We start from the raw sequence: 26,320 nt of genomic DNA, 5'->3' as shown, positions 1-26,320 counted from the left end.
CTTAGGCAGATGGCCCCCCTGTTGTTCCAGCACATCTCTGTATTTTTGTTGAACTCTATTTCTGTACATAATAAATTCAAATACATAAATACTAGCAAGTCTAGGAAACACAACCTGCATGCTATTCTTGCAACTCAGACTGCGATTTCAACACTATGGATCTTAAGAACCTAAGTAAGTTGATATTCTAAAACAAAACTGAGTTTGAAGGCAACCGATTTTGATCCACACCAAGATTTTAGCGCCTAACAAACACAATTTTCCATTTCTGCTTGCTCTTATTTCACCCACTTTTATGTATACAGCTGAAGGAGACAAGACTTCTCATAACCAAGTTAGTAGGCCATTTTTAACACCACCTGCCCTATTAAAGAATCAGAAACTCTTTCTCTTTGTGTGTTTATAAACTCTAACTAGTAGGCCCCATTTTATAATTTGTAACAATAACAGACTCCAGTTTTTTTCTGAAAACAAACTGAAATCCTATTATCGTAAATCCTAAACTGAAATCCTATTATCTAATTTTCTACAAAAGCATGCAATGAGATTCCAAAACATAATTACAAACATTCACTTTTTTTGAAGGAAAACCACCTTTCATCACCTTTACAGAACTGTTGACTATAAAGAATCTAGAAAGATGCAAGTAACTAAGATTTCCATTAATGTTGACAAATGCACGTTCCCCACCTAGCCCAGATGAATCACTGCAAACTATAGTGCAAGTTAAATGACACATTTATTTAAAACAAGACAGTTAAAGGCAAGTTTACAGCAATAGAAGCTTTGATAAAGGCAACAGCTTAATCATCTTACATTTTGAGTTAGGTTGGAGAAGTGAGGTAAAAAGGCAAAGAAGTGCCCTTCACAGAGCTCCACAGCGAAGGAACCACCTTGCTGATCGCCTGTTACTTCACTGCTTAACCAAAAGAAGCTCAGTTCTGAATTGTTTTAATGTTTAAATTTGGGGAAAAACCCCCAAAACCAAAACCACCCCTCCCCCCCAGTCACCAAACCAATGAACACCCCTTCCCAAAACAACAAAAACAATCCTAAAAACAACCAACCAACCAACAAAACATTATGTTTGTAAAATCTTCAGGTCAGAATCTGCAGCTACTTGGCAAAGGTCATGACAATGTTCCTCAGAAAGCTGCCTGTGCAAGTTCCCAAAACAAAAACCAAATCTCACATGTAAATACTGGATTTTCTAAGAAAATGGACTCCTAAGAAGACACACTGACAATTAACTACTATCTGTAATTCAGGATTTAATCTAAAAAGGAATTCCATGGGAGAAAGACAAAGCTTCAAGAATTTAAGACCACTACTTTCTTCCAGAGATAGAAGGCAAATGCATGAGCAGAAGAGCCTAAAACTTCCTTGACGTGTAGCAATTTCTCAGCTTCTCATAAAATGTGTTTAAATTAAGCACCAGTAATACATTTAAACCCAAAGACTTCTAACCATACTTACTGGCCAAGATAGAAGAATAGAATAGAAACCTAACATTTTTAAATAGCTTTTACTATAACATATAAACAATAACAATAGTAACATAACCAGGGAGGTGGTGGAGTCACCATCCCTGGATGTATTTAAAGAGCGGGCAGACGAGGTACTTAGGGATATGGTTTAGGGGGTAGACAGGAGCGGTTGGACGTGATGATCTCAGAGGGCTTTTCCAACCAAGCGATTCTGTGGTTCTGTGATATTCTGATTTGCTGAACTGCTACAGAGGTGTAAGAATGAACACAAGCATGAAATAAAAGGTTTCAAGTCTGTGGGCAAATAAAGGGAAAACAGCATGTTCTTTTTTCTCAGCTGATTTACTCACAGATGCTTCAGCACGTGACAGCCAGATCCTGAATTCCTTTTGAACAAACTCCACAAAACCTCGTCCCGGTAGGAAAGGACGGGACTGTGCTTGTTGACAACAGTCCACATTCAAAGCCAGGTACAACATCAAACTACACCTTAAATGCAGCTTCCCATTGTCCAAATTAAATCTGATGCACTCAGGAAGTGTCACTTTCAAAAGATTTTCTTTTGGAAAGGGACTCCTTCCTGGGACCCCAATCCTCCTAACACTTACTCGTACACTTAAATTTAATGCTGTGTGCATTTTTACCCACAGGATCAGAAAATTTCTCTTTTCACAAAATAATTACTTTCCATCAATTCTGATCTAGAATAACGACGTCAACTTGAAGCACTTGAATTTGAGGTTTCCATGCAGGAATATTTAGATAAATTAACACAGTAAAAAGAATAGATTGTGTATAACCTAACTTTCCACAGCATTCGTGTCTCTTTGGCCTAAGCCAGGAATGACATTCCGGGCAATTTTTGGAAAAAAACACATATTCAGTCTGCAGAGCTGGAATACGAACACAGCACAGCTGAGCTCAAACTTGAGCACCTATAGCCACAGCACGGTGGGCTGTGCGCTGAGCAGAGCTCAGACACTCACTGCTGCGGGAGATCCCGTGCTGCAGGAAGTGTCGGGGTTTGGACAGAACAGGTCACGTCTTGCAGGAGCAGTGATGTGCCCAGCTGTATTAAGGCCCGTATACACCCTAGAAACAATCAACCCCCTCCAGTCATGCATAATAATGTTTTATGAATAAAATGCACCATGCCCGAGTTGAGGGAGGAAGAGTAAAGACTACATGTTTCTGTTCAGTCAAACTTGCATTTAAACTCAAAAGCAAACGTTTTTCCATCCATAAGGAGTACAACCAACTGTATTGTATTAATGGCTTATGAAATATTTAAGTATTTTCAAAGCTTTGGTTTCCACATAGATAGAAACCTCATTTAATCACTTTCAGTTACTAAATATTACCTGTCCTAAACCTCCTTTCAAGTCTGAATTAGACAAACCACTTTTCACTCTGGGTTTCCACTGTTGTATCATGACACGATGCCTCAGCGCACAGTTGCTGCATTGTATTCTCAAGGCAGTTGCACCAGAATAGGAAGGAGTTTCACATATTTTTGTGACTCCTAGAATTTCTCCCAGTGTCAAAGACTACATGAGCGTCTCGTAACTCTCAGGTAGTGTTTCTGTAAAATATCAGCTAGTGTTACTGCACACAAAGATGACTTCTGGAGAGCTCTGAAAAACGACGTCATTTGCTTTTGCTGCAGTTCCCTGTACAAATTCAACGGCTGACGCAAACTAACGCTGCTCCACTTGCCAACTTCATCATAAAGCTCAGGAGCCAAGGGAGTGAGGCAGGCCACACAAAGCTGCCAGTGTATTTTGGTCATGCATTTTTGGAAAGTGCTAAACACGGCTTGACAGCACCTCCTGGCATCAGTTGTGCTGTGGCAAGCAGCCTCCCTCTGCAGAGCCCACTACCAAACAGCTCATAGCCTTGGAAACAGATGCTCCACTTCGAGTTAATAATCTCATTTAATCAACATAATGTTGGAAATCCTGTGGTTCCACCACCTAATGTCTTTCAACTTCTATTACAAATTCACAAGCCAGAAGGCACTCAGCTGAATAAACACAATAGGTACCACGTTACTACTCTGATACACTACAAATCGTACCTAAACTGTGCTTTAGCAAGTTAGAATAGACAGGGTAAGCCCGTAGTTTGCTCCCTCATATTCACAACTCATGATATTTGAATGCACTAACTGTAGAGTTTCAACCCCACATCAGTAGCTGACAAATATGTTGAGCAAAAATGAGTTTAAGGTCTTTTTATACAGATTAAAAAAAACCCAAACAAACCAAGAAATAATTCTAAATGAAACGATGAAGAGTCAACAACTTGATTAACTATTCTTCCAGTCATTCATTGTATGAAAGAAAAATTCGTCATCACTACACACAACTACACAAGTGTCCAATAATCAACAGGAAAAAATATCCGAAGAAATAAATTTAGGCTACAAATCCCATTATTTACATCAACTTGCAAGTATTTAGGAATATTTCTGAGTTATGATAAAAACTTGGTTGTCTCCAACAGACTGAATGAAAACTAAACAAAAGTATTTTTTAAAAGTGTCCTACTCTTATACACTCCCCAAAGTGACAAATTCTGCTAAAAATACAGCAGGGTGTAAGCTGCACACTATCAGTACAAAACAAAACCCATTTTGCAGACTGCACCATTCTGTACATATCTTCCTAACACCAAAGCTGAACTACAGAGCCCCCTGTCCCTTGGACTCCCTTGCATTCATGCAGCTTCTTCTCATGGACAGTTTCAATTCCGGAAGTATAAAGGCAACTCTTCACTGATAATTTCTTCTGGGCTTACTCCAAATTGTGTGTCAACCAAAAATGCCAGCATTTGTGCCCTCTTTTCAAGCACTTAGCTTGCTGTTTTCACGTGGCTTTGTTAAGTTTCAAGTCCAGTACTAATTTTAACAGTGTATAATTTTAACACTGTAAATACCCAAGTTGCAAGTACAGTGCTAATATTAACATTATAAATACCTCGCTCACTAGACTGAGATGTCTAATACAGTTCCTGTTTGTTCTTTGCTTTAATAGTAAAATGCTTCCTCTTACAGTATCAGGAGTGCTCTGAATCTACTTTTCATTTATTTTATCATAAGCTTGAAGAGCAGAATGCCATTGGTTTTTATTCAGCAATCACATTAGACCTTTGGAGCACACTTTAGACACGGCTACGCTTCCCTGCAAAGAAATGCTTTTAAAATATGGCTTGTCATAGTTACTATCAAAAAAGTGACAGTAGCAAAGACAGCAGATAGCGCTTGATGTGATTCAGCCTGGCCACCACAGCCAGGGATGGTTCAAGCCATCACAGATGCACTGACAAACACAGTGTTTGACTTCAAGGAAATCCACCACAGAGGAGAAAAAGTAGACAAGATGCATGCAGAGAAGCATCAACAGGCTGCAAACCAAGGTGCTGCAGAAGCTGGGATTCCCATGAGAACATTATTAGGGGAACACAAACAGCAGCTGGGATTTATACAAAGGCAATCTTTGGAAGATTGAACTGTGTTGTTGTTGAGTATAACAAGACCTTGGGCCAGCCTAAAAGTAGGAGTTCAAAACTACACCAAGCACTGTGTGCCTGGGTTATCTCGACCAAAACACTGGTTGAAGGGTATGCGTGGTGTGTGACAGGACATCTCGGCCTTGAGACACCTGGCCATAACGTATGGGAATGATGGATGGGAAAGTGCTGTTGTGTGTAAACATCCTGATTGGCTGCACAGTCGGGTCCTTCTCTGTAGCTATAAAAGCTGAGGTAGAAAATAAAAACTTCACTTGGCGTTCATCTGCTGAGTTGGTTTCTTGTTTTCAGCTCACCACAATTGGCGCCCGAACAGGATTTTTAAGCGACTCTGGCGGTGACTCCGCAGCTGAACTGGGGAGGAAGGTAAACTGCACATGACGTTCAGTCCTTGCTGTTGAACGGTAAGTGCGCGGCTGCGGTAACACGGGGCAATCAGTGTCCCAGGAGCACAGGCTCTACGTAGAACGGCTTCAACGTATTTTGAAGGGACAGGGATTTTCTGCCCAAAAAGCTAGCTTAGTTAAACTTTTGGCTTGGATTAGAAATCATTGTTCATGGTTTCCTAGTACCCGTACTTGTGATAGCTCTACGTGGGCTAGGGTGATGAAAGAAATGCAGACAAAAAAAGATTTGGTGATTCCAGTGCCGGATGAATTGTTTGTAACTTGGCAGATAGCACATATTGCCTTAAAAGCATTGCAGCCAGCTGAAGATTTACTGCAGACAAAAGCTGCTGCTGTTTCAGAGCACAATGATGTGCAGGGAGAGAATGATCAGGCTGGTGGTGAGGAGGTGCCTCATGGTACTTTTGACCCAGGATCTATTAATCCTGAAAAGGAATCTGGTTTATATCCACCATTAACGTCAGTTTGGGCTGTGGCTGCTGCAGCACCTACGCCACAAGAGCTTTGGGAAAATGGAAAGAAAAACCATTATTTAACTCCTTCTGCACCCCCATACCCTGAATCGTTGATAGATTCCCCCCCAATTGTTCTATCAGATGATAAAAAAGTGGTTCAGCCTTCTAAGTCACAAAATTGATGTTCGGCACTGGAACAGTGTCGGTTGGAGGCTCTGAAAAAAGGGGACACTGATATGCTTACTGTAATGCCGGTGTTGTGTCGTCCACAACCACCTCCCGAATACACCCAAATTTCTTATGAAATGGTAAAAGAGGTTCATAACGCAGTTAAAGATCACGGATACAAAATCATTACACCATGAATTTAATAATGGCTACAGGAGAAAGTTATGGCTCCTTATGATTGGAAACTGTTGTTAAAAATGATTTTGACTGCTGCTCAGCTCACAGTATGGGACGCTGAATATAAAGATCTAGTGACGGTACAGATAATGAATAACTTTGCAAATGAGGCAGGTTGGGGTGCGAATGAGTTAATGGGGAAGGGTGCATTTGCTACTCCTCGAGCTCAGGCACAATTGCCTAGACCGGTATTACAGCAAGCCCCAGAATTAACCCTTAAAGCGTTGCGAATGGTTCCAGAGGCAGGCATGAAAGAATCATCTTTTGTCTCAGTACGAGAGGGTCCTCAAGAGCCTTATGTTACTTTTATAGATCGCTTACAAGCAGCAATATCTCAGCAAATTGAAAACGAACAGGCTGCAGATGCAGTGTTGATGCAGCTGGCATATGAAAATGCTAACGCTGACTGTCAGAAAGCTTTAGCAACAGTCAGAGGAACAGTGAAAACACTCACCGAGTTCATGAAAGCATGCCACAATGTGGGTTCAGATGAATATCAGGCTTCTGGAACAAAACGGTCAAGGGGGGGGGGAGCCGGTATTAGATGTTTTGGATGCTCACAAGAAGGACATATAAAAAAGGATTGTCTCAATTTAAACCAACCAGGAGCTAATAAGAAACAGCCTAAAGATGTGTGTTCACGTTGTAAAAAAGGGTATCATTGGAGTAATCAATGTCATTCTAAATTTGATAAGCAGGGACAACCAGTTCAGGGAAACGGACGGAGGGGTGTGAAACCCGGTGCCCTGCAATCCAACAGGGTTTGTTGTCCTCACATCCCTCAGAATCAGACGCCACCTGCGCGCTGTCATGTCGTAAACGATACGTCACAGAACTCACTGCCAGCACGGCAGGCACTGCTGGATTGGATTTGGCCACAGCCACCGATACAACAATCATAGATTCAGCAGTAACATTTCTGGGCACAGGAATATATGGCCCGTTGCCCCAAGGGCTTTGTGGTTTGATTCTTGGTCGCTCATCGGCAACAAAAGTAGGTCTTTTTGTCTTGCCTGGAGTAATAGATTCAGATTACATTGGTGAATTAAAAATCATGACTTGGACACCACACCCGCCTTGTACAAATCCAAAAGGGCAAAGTATAGCTCAATTGCTCTTAATACCTTACTCAGTCCCCGCAGCTGTAACACAAACCAGAGAAGAGGGAGGCTTTGGTAGCACCGGACAGCCACAGATACGGTGGACTCAGAGAGTTTGCACTGCTCAGCCGTTGCTAACAATCCGCATCAAGGATCGATCTTTTACTGGATTGTTAAGACACTGGTGCTGATGTGTCCATCATTGGAATAAAAGATTGGCCATCAGAATGGCTCCTGGAACATGTGCATGCTGCAGTAACTGGTACAGGAGGCACACAGTTTCCTTTGCAAAGTGCACAAACACTAATAGTGGAGGGACCAGAAAATCGTACTGCTGGATTGAAACCTGATGTTTTGCAAGTTCCCTGCACACTGTGGGGAAGAGACTTGTTAAGTCAGTGGAATATGATAAAGTTGTGGTGAGTGTCAAACTTAGTGTAAGGGTCGCTGATCTAAAGCCCTGACTCAAACTGACGTGGCTTACTACTAATCCAGTTTGGGTTGATCAGTGGCCCCTTTAGGGGCAAAATTGTCCAAGGCACAAGAATTAGTTACAGAGCAATTGCAATTGGGGCACATTGTGCCATCTACTAGTCCCCGGAATACTCCTATTTCTGTGATACCAAAGAAATCTGGAAAATGGAGATTGTTACAGGATTTAGGAATGATTAATGCTGTAATGCAACCAATGGGACTGTTACAGCCTGGTGTTCCAAACCCTAACTTGATTCCAGCAGATTGGCCTTTATATATAATGGACTTAAAGGACTGTTTTTTCACAATTCCTTTGCATCCCGATGATTGTCACCATTTTTGCCTTTTCAGTACCCTCTGTCAATAATCAGGCCCCAGTGAAGCGTTATGAATGGACTGTTCCACAACAGGTAGAAAATAAAAACTTCACTTGGCGTTCATCTGCTGAGTCGGTTTCTTGTTTTCAGTTCACCACAGATGCACATAATATAAATGGAATGCATTAATAAATATGTCTTAAAAGCTCGTCCTTTTAATATAGATGAGACCATTTAAATTGCACAGTCATTCGCATGAGCATAGTCAGTACTACTGTGAGAGTTCACTTTCTTTAAGCCAAACATTCAGAGAAAACTGAGCTCAATCCACTTAAGCAAACACTGATTTGTAGATCAAATTCAATCTTTTGATATTACAGTTTCCACAGAAACTATGATCTTAGAAAATTCAGCAAGGTAAAAGATCTAATTTTCAGAAGGCTTAGGGAAAAAAAGGCAAAGTAAAGTTGAAAGACTATCAATAAATACATTTCCAGGGACAAATTACAAAAGTTTATTCTGTGGGCAAAACTCTTCTTCATATGCTCTTCTAATCAATACTACTGTCTGTACAAATACTGGTTATATTTCTTCCCCCAGGATTTACTCTCTGAAAGGGGGGGCACCATTCAGACACTTTAAAGGAACAGATAATGTTCCTTATTCGTCCCACTCTAAACAAGTCCAGAACTATTCTAGCTGTTAGATGTTAGAACTTCAGAGTTTTTCCACATAGGCTTAGCTGTGGAATCTTTCACAACACAAACCAACAGTGGGCTGTTTAGTATTTCCAGTTTGTGAGTATTCTGGAGCAAAAGTAAGCAGTCTTTCCCCAGGTTCTGCTTTCGGGTGTCCGTGGGCACACAGCTGCTCTCTGCCAGACTGGCAGAAGGTGTCAACTGGCCTCACTGCAGTCTTTAAAAGACAAACAAAACACTTGACATCCTGCTTGCTAGATTTTATTGGGACTAAGCATTATCCACGTTTCAGAAGCTCAACTTCAGGTTCTGATTCGTCCTTTCACATTTCTCATCTACCCTGAGCTGTGGGCTCCTGCAGACGCCTAGTGCTGCAATGAGCACTCTGAAGCCTTCCACAGAAAACCGCTGTGTCCAGTGAGATCCCCCACCAGCAACTGGCTGGAATAAAAGCACAACCGTCTGTGCTCTGCATGCTCTGTTTCACCGAACACAGTACGTGTGTTCCTTTTTATTCAAGAGAACATTAACTGGGGATGAAAAAGGGAGCAGTCTCCAGTTGCATGTTGCACATGAACTGGATCATGGACCTGATGTCATCCTTCCTCCTCCTATTTCAAGACTAAAAGAGGTCTGCCTTTACTGGTGAAGCAGTTATCCAAGTATTTTTGCTGTTTGAGAATTTTATGTTTACTTTTCATTCAGTCTGTTGGGAATGATAAATCACTATTGTCTGCATACATGGGAAACAAGAACACTTACTGAGGCTGACAAGTTACCAAAGCTCCAAGCAACCTGGAATAAGTGCAGTCTTAAAAAGCACATAAGAGCAGCTTTTCAAATTTCAAAGCTCTTGAAGCAGACATTTATTTTAGTGTACAACAAAATAATCAGATCAAGTTCTGAGCTGGTAGAACATGCACAGCACAATTAAAGAACATCTTTCAATACAATAACTAAAGCTGTGCTTAGTCTTTTCTTTAAAAAAAAGTGAAAGATTTGCATTAAATAGTCTAGGAAGACATAAAAACATACAGAAATGACAACTGCATATCTAAGATATGAAACAGATCCATTTTACTCCTCAACTACCAACCTGGCATGCTGAAATTACTGTACTTAGGTCCCAAGCCGTAATTCAGCACTACTTGAGCCACGCATAGTAAGAATGTCACTCTATTTGCAAAGCTTTTAAAAACAGAGCCCTTAGAGCAGTATAAAAAAGGAGAAAAAGCTGATAAATCTGCTTCATTGTGACTAAGGTAGAAGTTTCCTTTTGAATAAAACATGCAAAAGATACACACCTTCTCCTTCACCCACTTCAGCACGATCTGGCTTCGTGTCTTTGTGCTGTCCTTCCGCCACTTTCACTGCCACTGCTCTGCAAATAGCTCCCAGCTTCCGATCCAGAGAGCGGACTCCTGCCTCTCGAGTGTATCTAGCCCAGAGACAATAGTTTTACTGGCAGATATTACTTCTAAGAGAGATTCCTTTTGCATGTAAACAAAACTTTCTTTTTAAAAATACATCCAAATAAAATGAGATGTGAAAGGCAGTGAGACCTTGGGCCACTCTAATAAACAGGGAAAAAAAAGGTCATGTGTTTTTATCAAAATAATTATGGTTTGCTGACCATAAAGATAGACAAAGTACTGAGTGGGAAGAAGACATGACTACCGCCCGGTGCCAAACCTCAGTGAAAGGCTAAGCAATGCTCCAGTAGCACTGAGCTCTTCTCAGATGCATAAAAATTAAAAGAAAAAACTATTTTAAAATTCAAAGTATAGCTCACTGAAAGTTGTGGAACTGACTGTAAAAGAACACTTGCTTTTAGTCTATGAATTAAAAAGAAACACCAGACAGTAACACTCGCTAAATGCCAAAATGCTGTTCCTGGTCATAAAATACTTCCATTCATTGAATACTGATACACTTTTTCCATTGGAAACGAGCTAGCTTCAAGCTGAAAAGGTGTTCTGATCAGTATATTTGCTCCCACATCCAACAGAAAGGTAGCTCTAACTAATATAAGCTATTTTTAAAAAAACACATTTTAATTCTTTTAACCTAATTCCAATTTCTAGACAAATGTGGCTCATCAAATCACAGGAAACAAAATTGTCATTTCAATTTTTTCTATGAAAATGACAGAAATAAAACTACAATCTTTAAAATAAAGGCTGTCTGCAGCCAAGACCATGGCTTCACACACTGAACACTGTGGCAGTACCAGTTTTAAGCGTTTCTGTTTATTCATAGCTCCTTGCCAGCTGTGTCCACACAACTGATCGAGAGCCACACTCTGAAAGTCAGAGCATGGAGTTGTCCAGGATGACGCGGTTTAGACAGCAGAGCCAGACAGAGCTCAGCGAAGAGCAATGTCATAAACTACTAATTGTTGAACTTCTGAAGCTCTTAAGGACAATAGAAATGTTTTGTGTTATCACTATAAATTATATACTAGCTACCAGGAAAAAAAGTTACTCAAACTTAAAGCACTGACTAACAGATTTACCTGGTAATTATGTCCAAAGTGGTTACTTGTGGAATCTGTATTTGCTGTGGAGTCAGGCCATGCTGCTCGAGCTGTTTAGGAATCAAATGTCTGTGTGCAATTTCAATTTTTTCTTCTTGCGTGTATCCTTCAAAAGAAAAAACATATGGTTACTAATCTTTTTGCTTAAGCAGTACAATATAACAAAATTTATTCTAATCTATGATCATACCAGACTGAATTTAACAAAAAAACCCCGTCCATAATTTAAAAGGCTGCTGGTATGATACTTTGTGGTTATTCATAACTTGCTGTGAACAAGAATAATAGAATTTTAGTGTTTCAAAGATCTCTTTCTTCCTCTGAGTCTTAAAAAGATGCATCAGTCAACAGCCAGTTAGACTACAAACACATCTGTTGGTGCAAATACTGTGACAGAACATACCAGTGTATCTGCACAGACCCGGAACGCATTTTCCTAAGTACAATACTAAAATTCGCTCTCATCACAGAGGCCAGAATCAGGCATCCTGACTAATCTCTTCTAACGATTCTGGCCATTCAGTCTAGACTCCTGGCAGGCTTACCTTAAGGAACCGCTTTTCATTTTGGGAAAAACACCCCAATGTTGTTTAAGGACTTGCAATAGCCACTTCAATTAAAAGACTGCAGTGTTACCTGGAACTTGAATGATTTCCATCCTGTCCAGCAGAGCAGGTGGGATAGTAGCTGTAGTGTTGGCTGTAGCTATAAAAAGGACTTGGGACAGATCAAACGCTACATTTAAATAGTGGTCGGTGAAACTGTGATTTTGTTCTGGATCCAAGACCTTAACAAGAGTGAACACAAAACTGATGCAGTTGCTCAATCAAAGTAAATAAAATATGCACATTTTTTATCATATTCCATTTGGATCTGTCAAATCTGACATTACATTCATAAAATACGTTATGAAGCCTAACTCTCAATATCCTGCCTCACTCTAGTTACTCTGTAACTACATTCCCACACCACAAAGAAATAAAAGTAGTTTTCCCATTAGTTCTTTTTACCCTTTTCTAAAGATGGCTGCAGCATTTCTCCAGCCCAGCATGTCCTGTAAGCTATCTCCACACCCTTCCACAGAGGGTAGAGAGGACCACCAGCACTCTTCCAAGGACTGTCAGCACTCTTGGGACTGGAGCCCATGTGGTCCCATGGAGTTGTATGAGCAGAATTCTTTCCACAAATCCCTGACTCCCATCCTCATCTGCTGCTGGTAGCTTTTCTCACCCTGAGCACGGTGAAGACCAAGGGCAGAACACAGGTTACCTCAGCTGCCCCACTCATTCAGCTTTGTCCAGCTTTTTCCTACTAACATAGCAGTACAAGCTTTTTTCTTGCCCATGACATCCCACGCAAGCCTTGACTCTAGGAAAGCCCTGGCTTTCCTAACACAATCTTTGCATTTTTCTTTTTTTCCAAAATTCTGTGATAAAAACATTAAGCAAGCACTGAAGAACAACACCACACAGTCTGACCAACCTCAAAAATGTACTGCACAAGTAGAGCTACAGCTTAAATACTAGTGTTGCCTTCCTATTGCTTTCAGTACTAATGATGTGTGCTAACGTGACACTTGCATATATTTAAGTTATTAATTGAATAAGCTGTTTTTCTGTATTAAGTGATAAATATTCAATATACGTGGATCACAAGTCTACTAAGGTGCTGTCTTGTAGTTTTTTAACAGTGTTCAAAAGTGGAAGTTCATAGTATATAGTAATCTACACTTGGCTTCTATATTACCATCCCCCCCTTAAAGTGCTGCCACATTTTCCTTCCCAAATGATGGATTATCAGTGCTACACCGACATGAATAATTCTCATGTTACAAATAACAGGACCTATGCATCTCCAGAGAAACAGCACACTGATGTCAAAATAATTTATCTGCCTATAACCAAATGAATGCACCCCTTGTCTTAGCAACTTGAATTACAGCCAAGAACAGTGTTGATATTCTAAAAAACTGAATTTGAGCACTTCTTTGCTGCTTATGAAAGAAGCAACTCTGAATTTTCATAACTCTTAAATTCTGTTTAGTCTTTGAAAAGTTAAAAGTCTTTAGAACAGAATTGTTTTATGATCACAACAAACTAGTAAAATAGCTTTTTTTACAGAATGCCAAAAGCACAGCAGAACCTTTTTAAGAACGGAATATTTTTATTTTAATTTGAATTACTGCTCAGATTTAAGACTAATATCTAGAAATGTATTGTGTCTGCAATAAAATACAAGTTCCCCTTAATAATGAAATCTTAAAACATACTGAAGCATATGCCTAAACTCTGAAACTACAGTTGGAGCTCAGTGAATGCTGCTGTTCATTTGCTATAAGCTATGCAAAAGCTTCTTCTCTTATCCTCTTCAGCAGGCAGCTGCTGGCATTTACAGCCTTTACTGATGAAGGCAAAGGCCTTGAAGTATCCTGACTGGCTGCATACACTGATGCCCAACTCAAGCAGTTACAGATGTCCTTCACCTCGACTGCTCCTACAATCGAGCTCTAAAACATAGAGGGACACAACAACAGGTAGTGTAACCACGCACAGCATCTACGCACTGTCCTCAAAGAAACTAGATTTGTACCAAACACTAATCTCTCATTCAAAGTCTACTGTTGCACATTTTTCAAAACTGATTTAAATGGCAAATCCTAGTTCAACTTAACATTTTTTTTATACTGGTAACACAGCATTTCCACAAAATTCCAGTCCAGTAGCTGAAGCATTTGCAACTACTTCCACAGATGCTGAAAAACAAGGTACTCTGACAGCCGAAGCTGCTTCTTTGTAACATTTATCTACACACATACATCTCTTTCTCCTAGTATGCAACTAGAAATCCTTACAAATCGGACTAAGTGCTAAGCTACTGATTGTAATATTACTTACAAAAGCATACAAAACCTCAATGCTGTACTCATGCACAAATACTGACCAATAAAGGTAAAGGCAACTGACATCAAAACCAACTCAGATTACAGCTAAAAATGTGAACTATCTGAGAATTTCTACAAAGGCTAGAGTTTCTCTGGACTAATAGTTTTTTGTCATGGTAACTGTTTCTTAGAATAAGTCATAAAACAATATCATGTCTATGCATTTAAAAGAGATTTTCCAAAGCAAACAGAACTGTTCTTCAGCTAGGTATCCACGCTAAAGTTCAAGTTCAAAAGTTTTCAAAGATATTCCACTAATACAAAAATATTCAGCACAAAAAGAACATTCAGTGAACAAAACATCTTGGTTAATTTATGGCCGACAGCTCACACGCATACAAAGGCTTCTCTGTACCAGCTTTTTATTACCACAAAATCCAGAACAAGTTCCATAAACATTTAATTGCCTGGCTATGCTCCTGGTCTAATTTCCCTGCATACAAATACTCATTATCAGGTACTTGGATCCATTTCTGTTTTCTTCTGCTTTAAACAGAGGTCATCTAAATTTAGACTACAACATTCCCTTGTTGATGAACAGTAACTGGAAATAGGAAGACATTCTGTTTTGCTTAAGCAACAACTCTGCAGAAGCACTAGAATTAAACACGTATCGGGCAATTATAAAATGTCAAGATTTGTTTCCAAGCTTACAGGGCACGACAATTTTCCTCTTGAATATATCCCATTGTAGACAGTCGGAGAGAATGTAACACACCTCGACAGAGAGGAAAAAATGATGTGCCTCATATTCTCAATGAGGGCACTTACCACTCAAGAAGCAGCGCTCTGAACAACAAATGCGCCAGTGAGGTGACCACTTACTACTGGCTGTTCTCCTACACAACAGCCACCTTTGCTCACTCTAGATGGACTTTCCAACAACATAAACCACAAAAAGCAGGTGAAAATTAAGCGGCTATGTCCAGGCATGAATACTCCATTAGAAGAGATAAAGCACCTGCTTCAGGATATTTGGACAGCAGTAGAGGGATCTACAGATCTCACATGGGAGCGGCCAGACGTGGCTCATAGAGCAATTACTTCTCCAGATGCACCTAATGGTCAATTAGCAAGGACTGACACAAAGACAGCAGCCCAAGCAGGCAGGGGAAGCTAACCTGGAATAATCCATGGCAGGAGCTGAGCTGAATATCACAAAGAATGTGGTTTTAAAAGACAGAAAACAGAAGCATCCCTACACAGCAACCAAGTATCAAAAATTCAAACACAAATAATTTAAAAAAGAAATTAATTTCATTTGCGCTCACACACTTGACGTGATAGAACAACAGAAATGCTAATTTTCTACTGCAAGATGGGTTATGAAAAATAACTTAAAAGAAACTGCAAAGGTTGGATAAAATTAACAACACTAATGTACACACCTGGATTCATGATTGGAACACAGAAAAAAGGTTACTGTCTTTCCAAGAAATGCCAATTCATTGCTTCTTTCTGATTTTAACTGCCAAGCAAAAAGCAGTCGGCTAGCTAAGAAAATCTGATCTTCAGTTATTTTTTATCCATGTGTGGACTAGATTTAGGCCAGCTTAGTTCAACAGCTAACAGAAAAATAACAGAAGTACCAGCAAACTCAGAAACAGAGCTCATTACCATGAACAGCCATCAGTAAATAAAATCCGCAAGTGAAAAGTACAAAGAAAATGCATTTTATATTTGTTACACTCCCCTGCTTCTTTTCCTTGCACTTAGAGGCTTTCCATGCAACCTAGAAATGTGTACTGCACACTTGAGGAATACACAGGTAAAGGACCGCAACTGTCATATTTAAAAGTGAAAAAAGTGAAGCCATGGTATTTTCTAGCACATTTAAATTATTACTAGTTCATGTTAACATGCAGAGATCAAAACAGAGCTCTCAAACCATTGCCTGTTCATATGCTGATTTTCAAAGAACTAGTTGGCCTTGTCAAAACAGTAATTTTATACTATCTAGCAGGAAGAAAATAATGACTTTGTAGAATGTCAACTGACATTTCATTTGCAGAAAGTCACACAGCATACACGTGCGCTCATGACACCTTAATTTAAGTAGCGTTTTCCATATTCAAATCACTGTATTAAGCATTGCCAGCCAAAAAGAGTCATTAGAATGATGCCGCAGGGAAATATTCCCAGAACCACTTTCATCCCCATGCACAGCCACCCAGCTACAGAAGTTGCCACACTTTAAGTCTGACAACTGAGGTACTTTGAGGATTATGCCCTAAATAATTTCTGTGAAAGTAAGCCAGGCTAGCTCAAAAAAAAAAAGAATAAATCTCTTTTATTAACCCAAATCCTTTTGACTGAAACAGGTAAAAAACAATGTCAGCAGTAGTTCAGCTAAAAGAGTGACAGGATGGTAGCCCCTACAGCCAGAGAGAACACAAAAGAGAGGAAGACGGGAAAAATACAGCAGTATAAGGAAATTCCAAATGTGCTCAATACCAAAACAATTAAGTGCACTCCAGCAAAAAAGCAAGCAGAAAGAAGGTTCCGGCAGCTCACTGCTGCTGTCTGATAGAGACTCCTCTGACTCCTGCAAGACACAGGTCTCAATTGATCTTCTTCATAATCACTCAAGTTTTAGCCTCCTGAAATCTCAACAACTAACCTAGCTTGATGGATTCACAAAATACTCCAACAAGATCTTATTCACCAAAGTTCTTACTTGCATCTCCTAGATTTTACTTGTGACTTTAAGCAAGTCAACTTGAATACCTCTAAACTCTTTGTGGTAAAATAACTACACCACATACTTCAAAATTAGATTCATTTATATCTTGGTCTGTGTCCCAGAATTTCAGAAAAAAACACACTTAATAGCTGACTCTCATGGAAAGCAAACACCACGTCGTTATCAGTTAAGGAGTGGGGATCTGCGACTTAAATTAAAAACTTAAGTTCACAACACTAATTAAAGAAATGCTGCTAAAAGAACACGCAACTAGTTCATATTACATGTTAGGTAAAATGCTGAGCTCCAATATAAGCTTGTAGCTACCAAAAGCTTCAAAAATACATTAAAATTGTTCCAAGAAAGAAAGAGGGAAAACGAAGTCCAGCTACCATTCACAGAATCACAGAATCTCAGGAGTTGGAAGGGACCTTGAAAGCTCATCCAGTCCAACCTCCCTGCCAGAGCAGGATCACCAGACCAGGTCACACAGGAACACGTCCAGGTTGGCCTTGAATGTGTCCAGAAAAGGAGACTCCACAACCTCTCTGGGCAGCCTGGTCCAGGGCTCTGTAACCCTCACAGTAAAAAAGTTTTTCCTCATGTTCACATTGAGCCTCCTATGCTCCAGCTTGCCCCCATTGCCCCTTGTCCTGTCATTGGACATCAGAGAGAAGAGCCTGGCTCCTTCCTCCTGACACTCGTTCTTTACAAATTTATAAACATTCAGCTGCTCTATGGTCTTTCTTACAATCAACAGCAGTTGGTCACTAAAAACAGAAGCGTCTTGAAGTCCTCCAAGTAAGTAATGCTTAAGGGCTGGACGGTCTTTAAATACACAAACCACTTTGCATAAAATACATCCTTGCATTTAAGCACAGATCCCTGAGACAGAGAAACCATACTGAGCACGCTGTATGACAGCCTTTGCCTTGAGTACAAGTAACTGCCAGGAATCCAACAATGTTGAAACGTAGGAGCTGGTATTTCAACAAAAAGCTGACACTGTCATGTTGCCTTTCGTCCTCTAAGTCTTCTTTTCTGAGTTCAGTATTTTAATTGTTTGTAACTACAAACAAACCAATGCTTGTAATTTAACATCTCTTACCTCAAGCAAGGCTGCTGCAGGATCCCCCTGCAAGCTCTTCCCCAGTTTGTCAACCTCATCTAACAGGAATACGGGGTTGTTCACCCCCACCGTCTTGAGCCCGTTGATGATCCTGCCAGGCATGCTGCCAACGTAGGTGCGCCTGCAAGAGAGAAAGGCATCTGGGAAAAGAGGAGCCAAAGGCACAGAACGGGAGCAGAAACTGCACAAAAAAACCTCAAAGGTTTTTGAGAAGCAGCAGGATTGCCACAATTCTTGCTTTTTTTTGCAAAAAATTCTGGACCTAGTTGATAAAAATGTGGACTATGCATCTGGATATAAGCAATTCTAAAAGCAGATGAAAATTTCAGTTCTGTGGTGCCCTAGCTGCTCTGGAAAGATAAACATATGCATTAAAATATATCCAAACTTTACGGCTTGCAGGCATTTTACATGATTCAGTACAAGCATCCTTGTACTGTATGAACAGGCAGAACCTTCTTAATATGAACATTATAGTAATGATGATACTGGGTTTTTGTCATCACAGAGCTCACGTAGCATGTTACAAATCAGGGCAAAATTCCAAATATGCTGAACTGTTGATGTCCCCTCTACATACAGCATACTTTAATTAATACACACAAAAAATAATTGTATTTACAGTGTCATTTCAACGTGAAATAAAAAAAGAACACTGCAATGGAACAAAAAAGTTATGAGTCTGAATTTATTCAGCAAGCGGGGTAAAAACTTCTTTTCACAATGTGTAGAACTACATTTTACGTGCATATATATCCCCTGTTTGCTGCATTTATCACAGCCTTTTCTGCTTGTGCCATAACTACACAAAATAGTATAACTAAGAGTATGAAATGCTGGTCACTCAAGCAGAGAGAGATACCTGAAGTGCTGAATTACTGTACCTATCTCCTGACACTCACAAACCAGGTATGCAGAACAGGCCTGCTTTGCCATATGATCTGTTTATATACAGTCCAAAATAAACAGGACAACATTTAGAAAGACAAAGCCAAAAATACCATAGGAGTAATTTCAAAAGATACTAGAGAAAACTTGAAACATAAAAAACCCAACTCAATCCACACAGCAATGGTATTAGTTCAATGTAAGGAAGGAAAAGATTGCAGTTACTGTATTTCATTCCAGATCTGAGCAGAAATAGAAGTTTTTAATATCTTCTAAATAGCCAGAAGTGCCACCAAATTTCAGTTTGCCTGTTACCACCCTCCTGAGACAGCTGCTAGACTGGAGCAGCCAGCACGCAATAGTACGCCCCTCACTGCTTTTGGGTAGGGTCGTACTCTGCAGCGGGAGCGGATTCCTCTCCGTGGGATCGCAGAGTATGGGCATCCAGTGCGGGGCAGGAGCTGGGACACCAGCAGCACCAGCACCACATCCCCTGTACAGGCAGCCCTGCCCACAGCCTGGCAGGGTCTGCAAAATGCACTCAGAGAATGGCAAAACTGAAGCAGAGCCGCAGTTCACAGACGTTCATTTACCAGTGCAACCAAATTCATCACTGTAGCAACTTCGGTGCTTCTTGGGGTTTGGTTTCTTTTTCTTGTTTGTGGTTTTGGTTCATGGGTTGATGATGGTGGGGTTTCGGTTTTGGCATTTTTTTGAGGTTTTCTTTGTTTGTTGGAGGTTTTTTTTAAACAAAAGGTGCTTACTGCACTAGAAAGTAATTTTATAGGTTTGAAAGACAATGCAGCTTGACTGTTTTTAATATTCTGTTTATGCCAGTAATAGGATAACGTGAACATAAAACATTCTTCTTTCTTGCTTGGAATATTATTCTCAAGTGCATGCTTATAGACATTACACTTTATTAATGGATGCTTGTGTTTTTATATACACAAAGCCTTATCTGATCCTTTTAAAGTCTATGAAATTTTGAAACCACCGAATCACAGACTGGTCGGTGTTGAAAGGGACCTCAGCGGAGCATCTCCATCCACTCCCCTGCCAAAGCAGGCTCCCCTATGCAAAGATATCTGTTCCATCTAGTTTCAAGAAACAGCTTTGTTTAAAAATTAAATGACCGTAGTGTCATTAGTAGTGTCAAACAGAAACACTTCAAAAAACCCCAAGAAGATACTTTTCTTTCTTGAGATACAGAAAAGCCGTTGTTACTAACAGATTGGAATACTTTTTTTTCCTCCCCTCAAACAACCCTGAAAATAGACTTCAAGTCACAGTCATTTTAGATTCAAGTAGATGTGGGTATTTAATGACCCATTTAGACTTGTGGAAGATTCTCATAGATGCAGCATCTTTCTGTAAGACTTAACTGCTGCACACAATCAAGTTTTTTAACATTCTAAAAGAAACCATACACTAGGTAGGCTGAAGCACAACGTATCAAGATCTGTGGTGAAGAAAAAACAGAAAAAAGCAACTAAAGACAACTCCTGACAAATCAAGTTAGTTCAATACCTTGGAGAAATACAGTTTCAAGAGTGTAAAAATTAAGTGGCTTCTAAAACAAGCAACAAGAAAAACACTCTTAACAGCGACAGAAAATCATTAATTTAATTTTTGGTTTTTATGCACCCTGTCCAAAGTAAGATGGGCGTCGTGGGCTACCGTATAAAAACTTAAATAGAAACAACAGCCCAACTGGAATGGATCCAGTGTTACACAAAGTAATGGCTCCATATACAGCCCAAGAGTTCTTCAAGAACTGTAATGGTCAAAATTAAAGGAACTATTGTTGGAAATATGGAGCAGCTTTGCAAGATGCTCAGTCTTCACAGAATCAGGGGTAGCAGATGAGAAAAGTGCACAGTGGCCAGAAACATTCTGCTCTTCCTTTCACTGCCTGACAGTGCCTTTCTCTGCTCTTCTCCCTCACACTGTCTTCTTCTCATTTGTATTTTCAATCATCTCTAGAAATGGTATTCCTAAATAACTAACTCCAGTATAAATAATGGTTAATTGATACACTAAATTTCAAATAAAAGCACACTTAACTTTATTTATGTGGATCAGGTATCATGAAATAGACCATAAATTGTAAAATTCTGTGATACATCTTCATTTATTCACCTATTTTCTTAAACTATTACTCAAAGACTCAAGATCTTCAAGGCAAGTAAAGAATGCTAATGCAAATATCATACGTAGATGACAAAGAAGAGCAATGTAATATTTTAAATTGAAAATACAAATATGGGTAACCTGCTTTCTTTTCTAAACGGTTATTACGGAACACATCTCAACACAAGAGTCCTTGGTAAGACAGACCCTGCAGACAATTACATATAAAACCACTAGAATATATTGAAATTACAAGCAGATATGCTCACTTATCTATCTGGACATTAATCACTGCCTTGCAACTTGTGAAACTGAACACTGCTGTTTGTGAACAGTAGCCACTGAATGGGATGTTATCCTTTGTTTTCATTATTTTAGCTAGGTTGAAAGGAGGAAAATCAATACCTAACATTAGCATTCTTGATGAGATAACGTGGCTTTGCTCATTTTTTGAAGCATTGTTGCTCTCCATGCACTGAATCCACAATGAGCGCCTGCTGCTTTCCACTCAGAACAGGAAGCACAGACCAAGTTTCCTGGTTATCTCACTTGCAAAGTAACAATTAAAAAAAACCAACCCGTAAGAGTTCATGCCACATAAGGTCTGTAATTTAGTAATCTTTTTCTTTATATTTAAAGCAGTGAAGAGGTGCCTTTAAAAAACCACTAGAGTGGTACAGCATGCCATGAGGAGCTGTGTATCCTAGAAAATGCAAGACAGAGAGCTGGGAAATCCAACCTTGTCAGCTCTCCCAATTTAGACTAGGAACACGTATGGATCAGAAACCTCAAAGCTTTAGTATTATTCATAAAAACATGGCCCACCTTCTCCATACTGCTCTGAAGACAAAAAGTTTTAAATTGTTTTGAAGTACAGTGGTTTTCAAACTGCAGTGGTAGGAAAAGAGAAAAGTTAATGCCACCAAAGAGACCCTTCCTGAACTAACTTGCACAAGGTCACAGCTTATTTTTTTCGCAGACAGAGGTTGCATCTGAAGTGCTTTACAAATGAATCTGTGCTTTCTACTCATGTAACCAAGCTCACAAAAGGGTTGGTTTTTTTCTAGTGTAACAAGGCCTGTGCTGTGAACTGCGCCGGCGAGTAACCGCACCTTTTCTCACACAAGAGCACCTTAACAAGTCTTCGGCACAGGCCTAAGCCAGAAGTAAACTATCCAAATATCTGGAAACTGAAAAGCGATGGTAATATAAGAAAGAGCACTTTACACAGAGGTGAGAGAGAGAAAAAAAAGAGCTTCACAGTGATCTCACCAGCACAACTATAAATAAATGGCACAATTACAGCTTTCCTTTTTCAAAACAGAAAACCATACATGCATGCAACAGAGAAGATCATATAGCTCCTGTCTGAAACAAAAACAACTGATTTTGGGAAGAAGTTCTAAGTCATCCTTCAAGGTGGTTTGGTGGGGTTTTTTACTTTTTTTAAAATAAACATTAGCAATAGATGTAAACCAGCAAACTTTTACATATGTTACAGAGGAGTGGTAAATACAAACAACAGCTGGGGGGTATCTGATAAAACAGTTCTGGTTTTGTACCAAGATGATGATTTCATTGTGGGAATGCAGAACAGCAGCAGCTACTCTTCACGCAGTCAAAGAAAAGGATTCGCCAACTCCAGCTGCAGGAACGTGATCCCCACTGAAAGGGCAAAAGCTGGGTGTGCGCCTGGCCCAGTTACACACCGCGGGGAACAGCTCGCTTACGGGAACACTGCTCCTCACCCTGCTGCCCTCTAACGCACTGTATTTTGCTGGCTGCATCTAGCAGGCTGCATCTGTCACTTAAGCAAAAAAAAGTGGCCAAAGCGAATGCTATTTCAGGCAACCTCTGCTTGCAAGTGAAACTGAAGCGCAGTTCCTTTTTTAATGTTCCAGTACATTTAGTACATTTTTTTAAACGGTTAGTACATCAGTAGGTACATACAGTATCATTCTTCTGCAATGTTAATGGAATCCTTAAGCCTTAAAGCCTAATAAGGAGTCTTTAGGAGAAAAAGCATGGCTCCCAACGTGCAACACCGGAAAATCAGCCCACTTGACAGTGACAGTGAAATGCAGAGAGCAGCAGCCCATGCCACCTCCACTTTGAGAGCACTGCTGTAATTCCTCTCTGATTGCACCAGATCACAACACAGATTCACCTGACTGGGAATAACCTGAAGGTTTTATTTGTGCAAAAGGACATTGTACAGAGAGGAAAAGCTGTGGTTTTAATTTGATTAAATGTCATTCTGAGAAGCAGGAAAAAAACCCAAAATAAAACAAAGCAAAGAAAAAAAAAGTAAGAAACTACTGGCAATTGAGTAAGACTTGATGAGTTTTACTTTTAGTCTATAACATTTAGTATTCAACAGCCTCTAGTGGTTTCAGTTCAAATAGCAACATGAAGTTGAATCCCATTTTAAATTGTTTTTAGGATCCATACCATAAGTAATCTGAAACACCAGAATTCTTACTTATTAAACATTGGTGAACAATACTGTTTATGAGTTACAGAAATAATACATAGTAAAGAAGGAGGACAGAGGTTCGCATTTTTCCCGATTAGTGTGTAAGTAAATGAATAAAAAGGCCAGCTGTTAAAGGTCTGAAAAACAATCACACAACCATGCACCGAGTGCTGCTTTGCACTAAAACCCAGTGCGCAAAACCAAACTCTGCAAACCCTCAGCAGCTTCTGGGTACATTGACCAAACCTACACTAAGAAAAAACTTTCAGGTAACTCTTTCAAGCTACATACTCCAGGCGAGTGTCAAACACTCTGGAAAACAAAACTCCTGCAAATTTGCCACAGAAGAATGTGCACAGGCACAGACGTGTGTCACTCGTTTTGTCGAGGGTCTTGAACAACTCTGAATTTTCAAGCTGTCATCAAGTACAAAATCACCATTTTGTTGCTTTTTCATCTCTTATGTTCTGGTCTAAGAAGTGATCACCAGTATCTAACACTCTAGATTGCCAGAAATGTGTTATAGTGCAGATTCCTGTAAGTTTATGCATATGTTTGGCAGATTGCCCAGAGAGTCTCCTCCCTTCCTTACAGTTGTGCCTGTGAGCTTCCACTACTCTGACATATTACACAGTCAGAAGTCTGATACCACAAGAACTTTTATTAGGGTATTCCTTTTAAGTTTTCATTAAAATTACATAGGGAAGTGGTAAGAATACCAAGGTCCTTTTTATGGCTTGAAAACAAAAAGGAATTACAGAATAGTCTGGAATTGAAGAAAGAATGATGGTGTATGCTGATGACTGAAAGTAGCAGCATAGCCATCAGGCAAAATGAACAGCTACGTGGCACCGAAGAAATAACGGATAGCCCTGATTCACAATAACTTACCCACCACCGTAAGGAGAAATTTTATTCAATAATGTGACTTTAAAAGAAAAACAAAACAAAACACATGGTTTTACAGATCTTTAGAACACTAACAAATTAATTATTCCCAATTTTCTACACTACATGTAATAAGCATAAAATATGTTTACCGGAACCAAAAATGCTGCACTGTGTTTGGCAGTTACTTACCTGCATTACCCATTCATTATACTTCCAGTTGCAAGGAAAGGGGAATGGACTAATGCAAGTAAATGGCTGAAAAGACTAAGAAGTAGACACATAAAGAGATGCAAGATCACAAAAAAGACCTAAGGAATTATGTCCTTGTATAAACTTCCTTTTGAAATGGCAAAACAGTACACTAACTAGTAAGTTTGAGATATTCAGCAAGTCAGTTGCTATCCTCCAGCAACTCTTAAGCATCACTCATAGTTTCTCCTGTTTCAGCAACAAATATGGTTATAAAGTAATGCGTTGCCATTCACAGGCTATTTTGTATAACTAAGTATTTCCTTCTTTCTTAAAAAGTAAAAAAATCAGAACCGTTTAAGAGTTTGCATGAGATTTTCTACTGAATTTTACTTCAAAGTGCCAAAATGACTGAAGATGAAATTCCATTCTCCACTGCGAGAAAGGGCAGCAGCAGAAGGAAAAGAATAGAGGCTGTATCTTATCACTAAATATCCATCCCCATTACTAAAATTCTCTCCTGAATAATACCACTGCATAGCAAGAAAAATCAATTAATAACTACCCTTGCTTGAAGTAGCAAAATTTCTCTGTATTAGCTAAACAATGAAAATAATAAATACATTCTGGAACAAACAAAAGAAAAAATTGCAATAGGAAAGGAAGAAGTGGTTACCTGTGGCCTCGAATATCAGACTGATCACAGACCCCTCCTAAAGCAATTCTGTGGAATTCTCGACCCAAAGTCTTCGCAATGGATCTTCCAACACTAGTTTTACCAACTCCTGGGGGGCCCACAAAACAGAGAATGGGTCCCTTGAGGTTGTTTTTAAGCTGTCGGACAGCTAAGTACTCCAAAACTCTCTTTTTCAACTTCTCCATAGCATAATGATCATTATCCAAAAGAATTCGAGCTGCACGGATTTCAAGGCGATCTATCAAACATTGACAAGAGAAAAGACACCAGCACGTTTACGTTTCAAAATTGAAACAATTAATTCTACAATATAATAGAAACAAACACATTCTCAAACATGCTCATGAATGCAATTCCCCTGACACACACAGGGACTTCAGACAAGGTTTCCTAAACTATCTTGCAAATAGAGCAAGATCTTCTTGGCTTGAAGGGCAGGCTTTGCTTGCTATGTAACACTTACAGTGGCTTGGCACTGTAAAAATTACCCAATACTAGGGCTGGCAAAATTAGTTTCTGCAATTGACAACAACACTTCATTAATTTTTGGGATTCTTTGACTAACACCGTCAATATCTGCAAAAATCTGTAGGCAGGTAATTTTACAATTTAATGATTAAAGAAAGTATTTACAAGAAGATTCACAAACTGCCAAGGTGCTAGTTCCAAACAGCCAAAATTTATCACCACACGTACTAAGAAGGTAAAAGGCAGACAGACATTTCTGTTGGTGTCATATATTAAATTTCTTTTTAAAATCAGATTGTTTTAAATCCCATTCAAAAGCCTCATTCTTCAGTAGCTGCTAAAACGAATTAAATTCCTTTTCTCCAGCAGTACACCATCTCAACAGTCATTTCACCAACTTAATCTACTTGTGTTG

At 39.6% G+C, this 26,320-nt stretch overlaps 1 protein-coding gene across 1 annotated transcript in view; it reads right to left on the bottom strand.

Annotated features, from left to right (window-relative positions):
- LONP2 (lon peptidase 2, peroxisomal) overlaps positions 1-26,320 on the bottom strand; it is a gene marked incomplete at its 5' end in the record, with an annotated part of 44,785 nt that overhangs the window by 12,572 nt on the left and 5,893 nt on the right. The window contains 5 exons of the mRNA XM_010181283.1: positions 10,179-10,312; positions 11,390-11,516; positions 12,047-12,197; positions 18,143-18,284; positions 25,417-25,675. Coding sequence (XP_010179585.1) covers positions 10,179-10,312; positions 11,390-11,516; positions 12,047-12,197; positions 18,143-18,284; positions 25,417-25,675 — 813 coding nt within the window. The remainder of the gene's footprint in view (positions 1-10,178; positions 10,313-11,389; positions 11,517-12,046; positions 12,198-18,142; positions 18,285-25,416; positions 25,676-26,320) is intronic.

Source organism: Mesitornis unicolor, unplaced genomic scaffold (genome assembly GCF_000695765.1).
Source record: "Mesitornis unicolor isolate BGI_N332 unplaced genomic scaffold, ASM69576v1 scaffold4953, whole genome shotgun sequence".
Lineage (NCBI taxonomy): Eukaryota > Metazoa > Chordata > Aves > Mesitornithiformes > Mesitornithidae > Mesitornis > Mesitornis unicolor.
The sequence above is the reverse complement of the archived record's forward strand: the minus strand, read 5'-3'. Positions and strand labels throughout refer to the sequence as shown.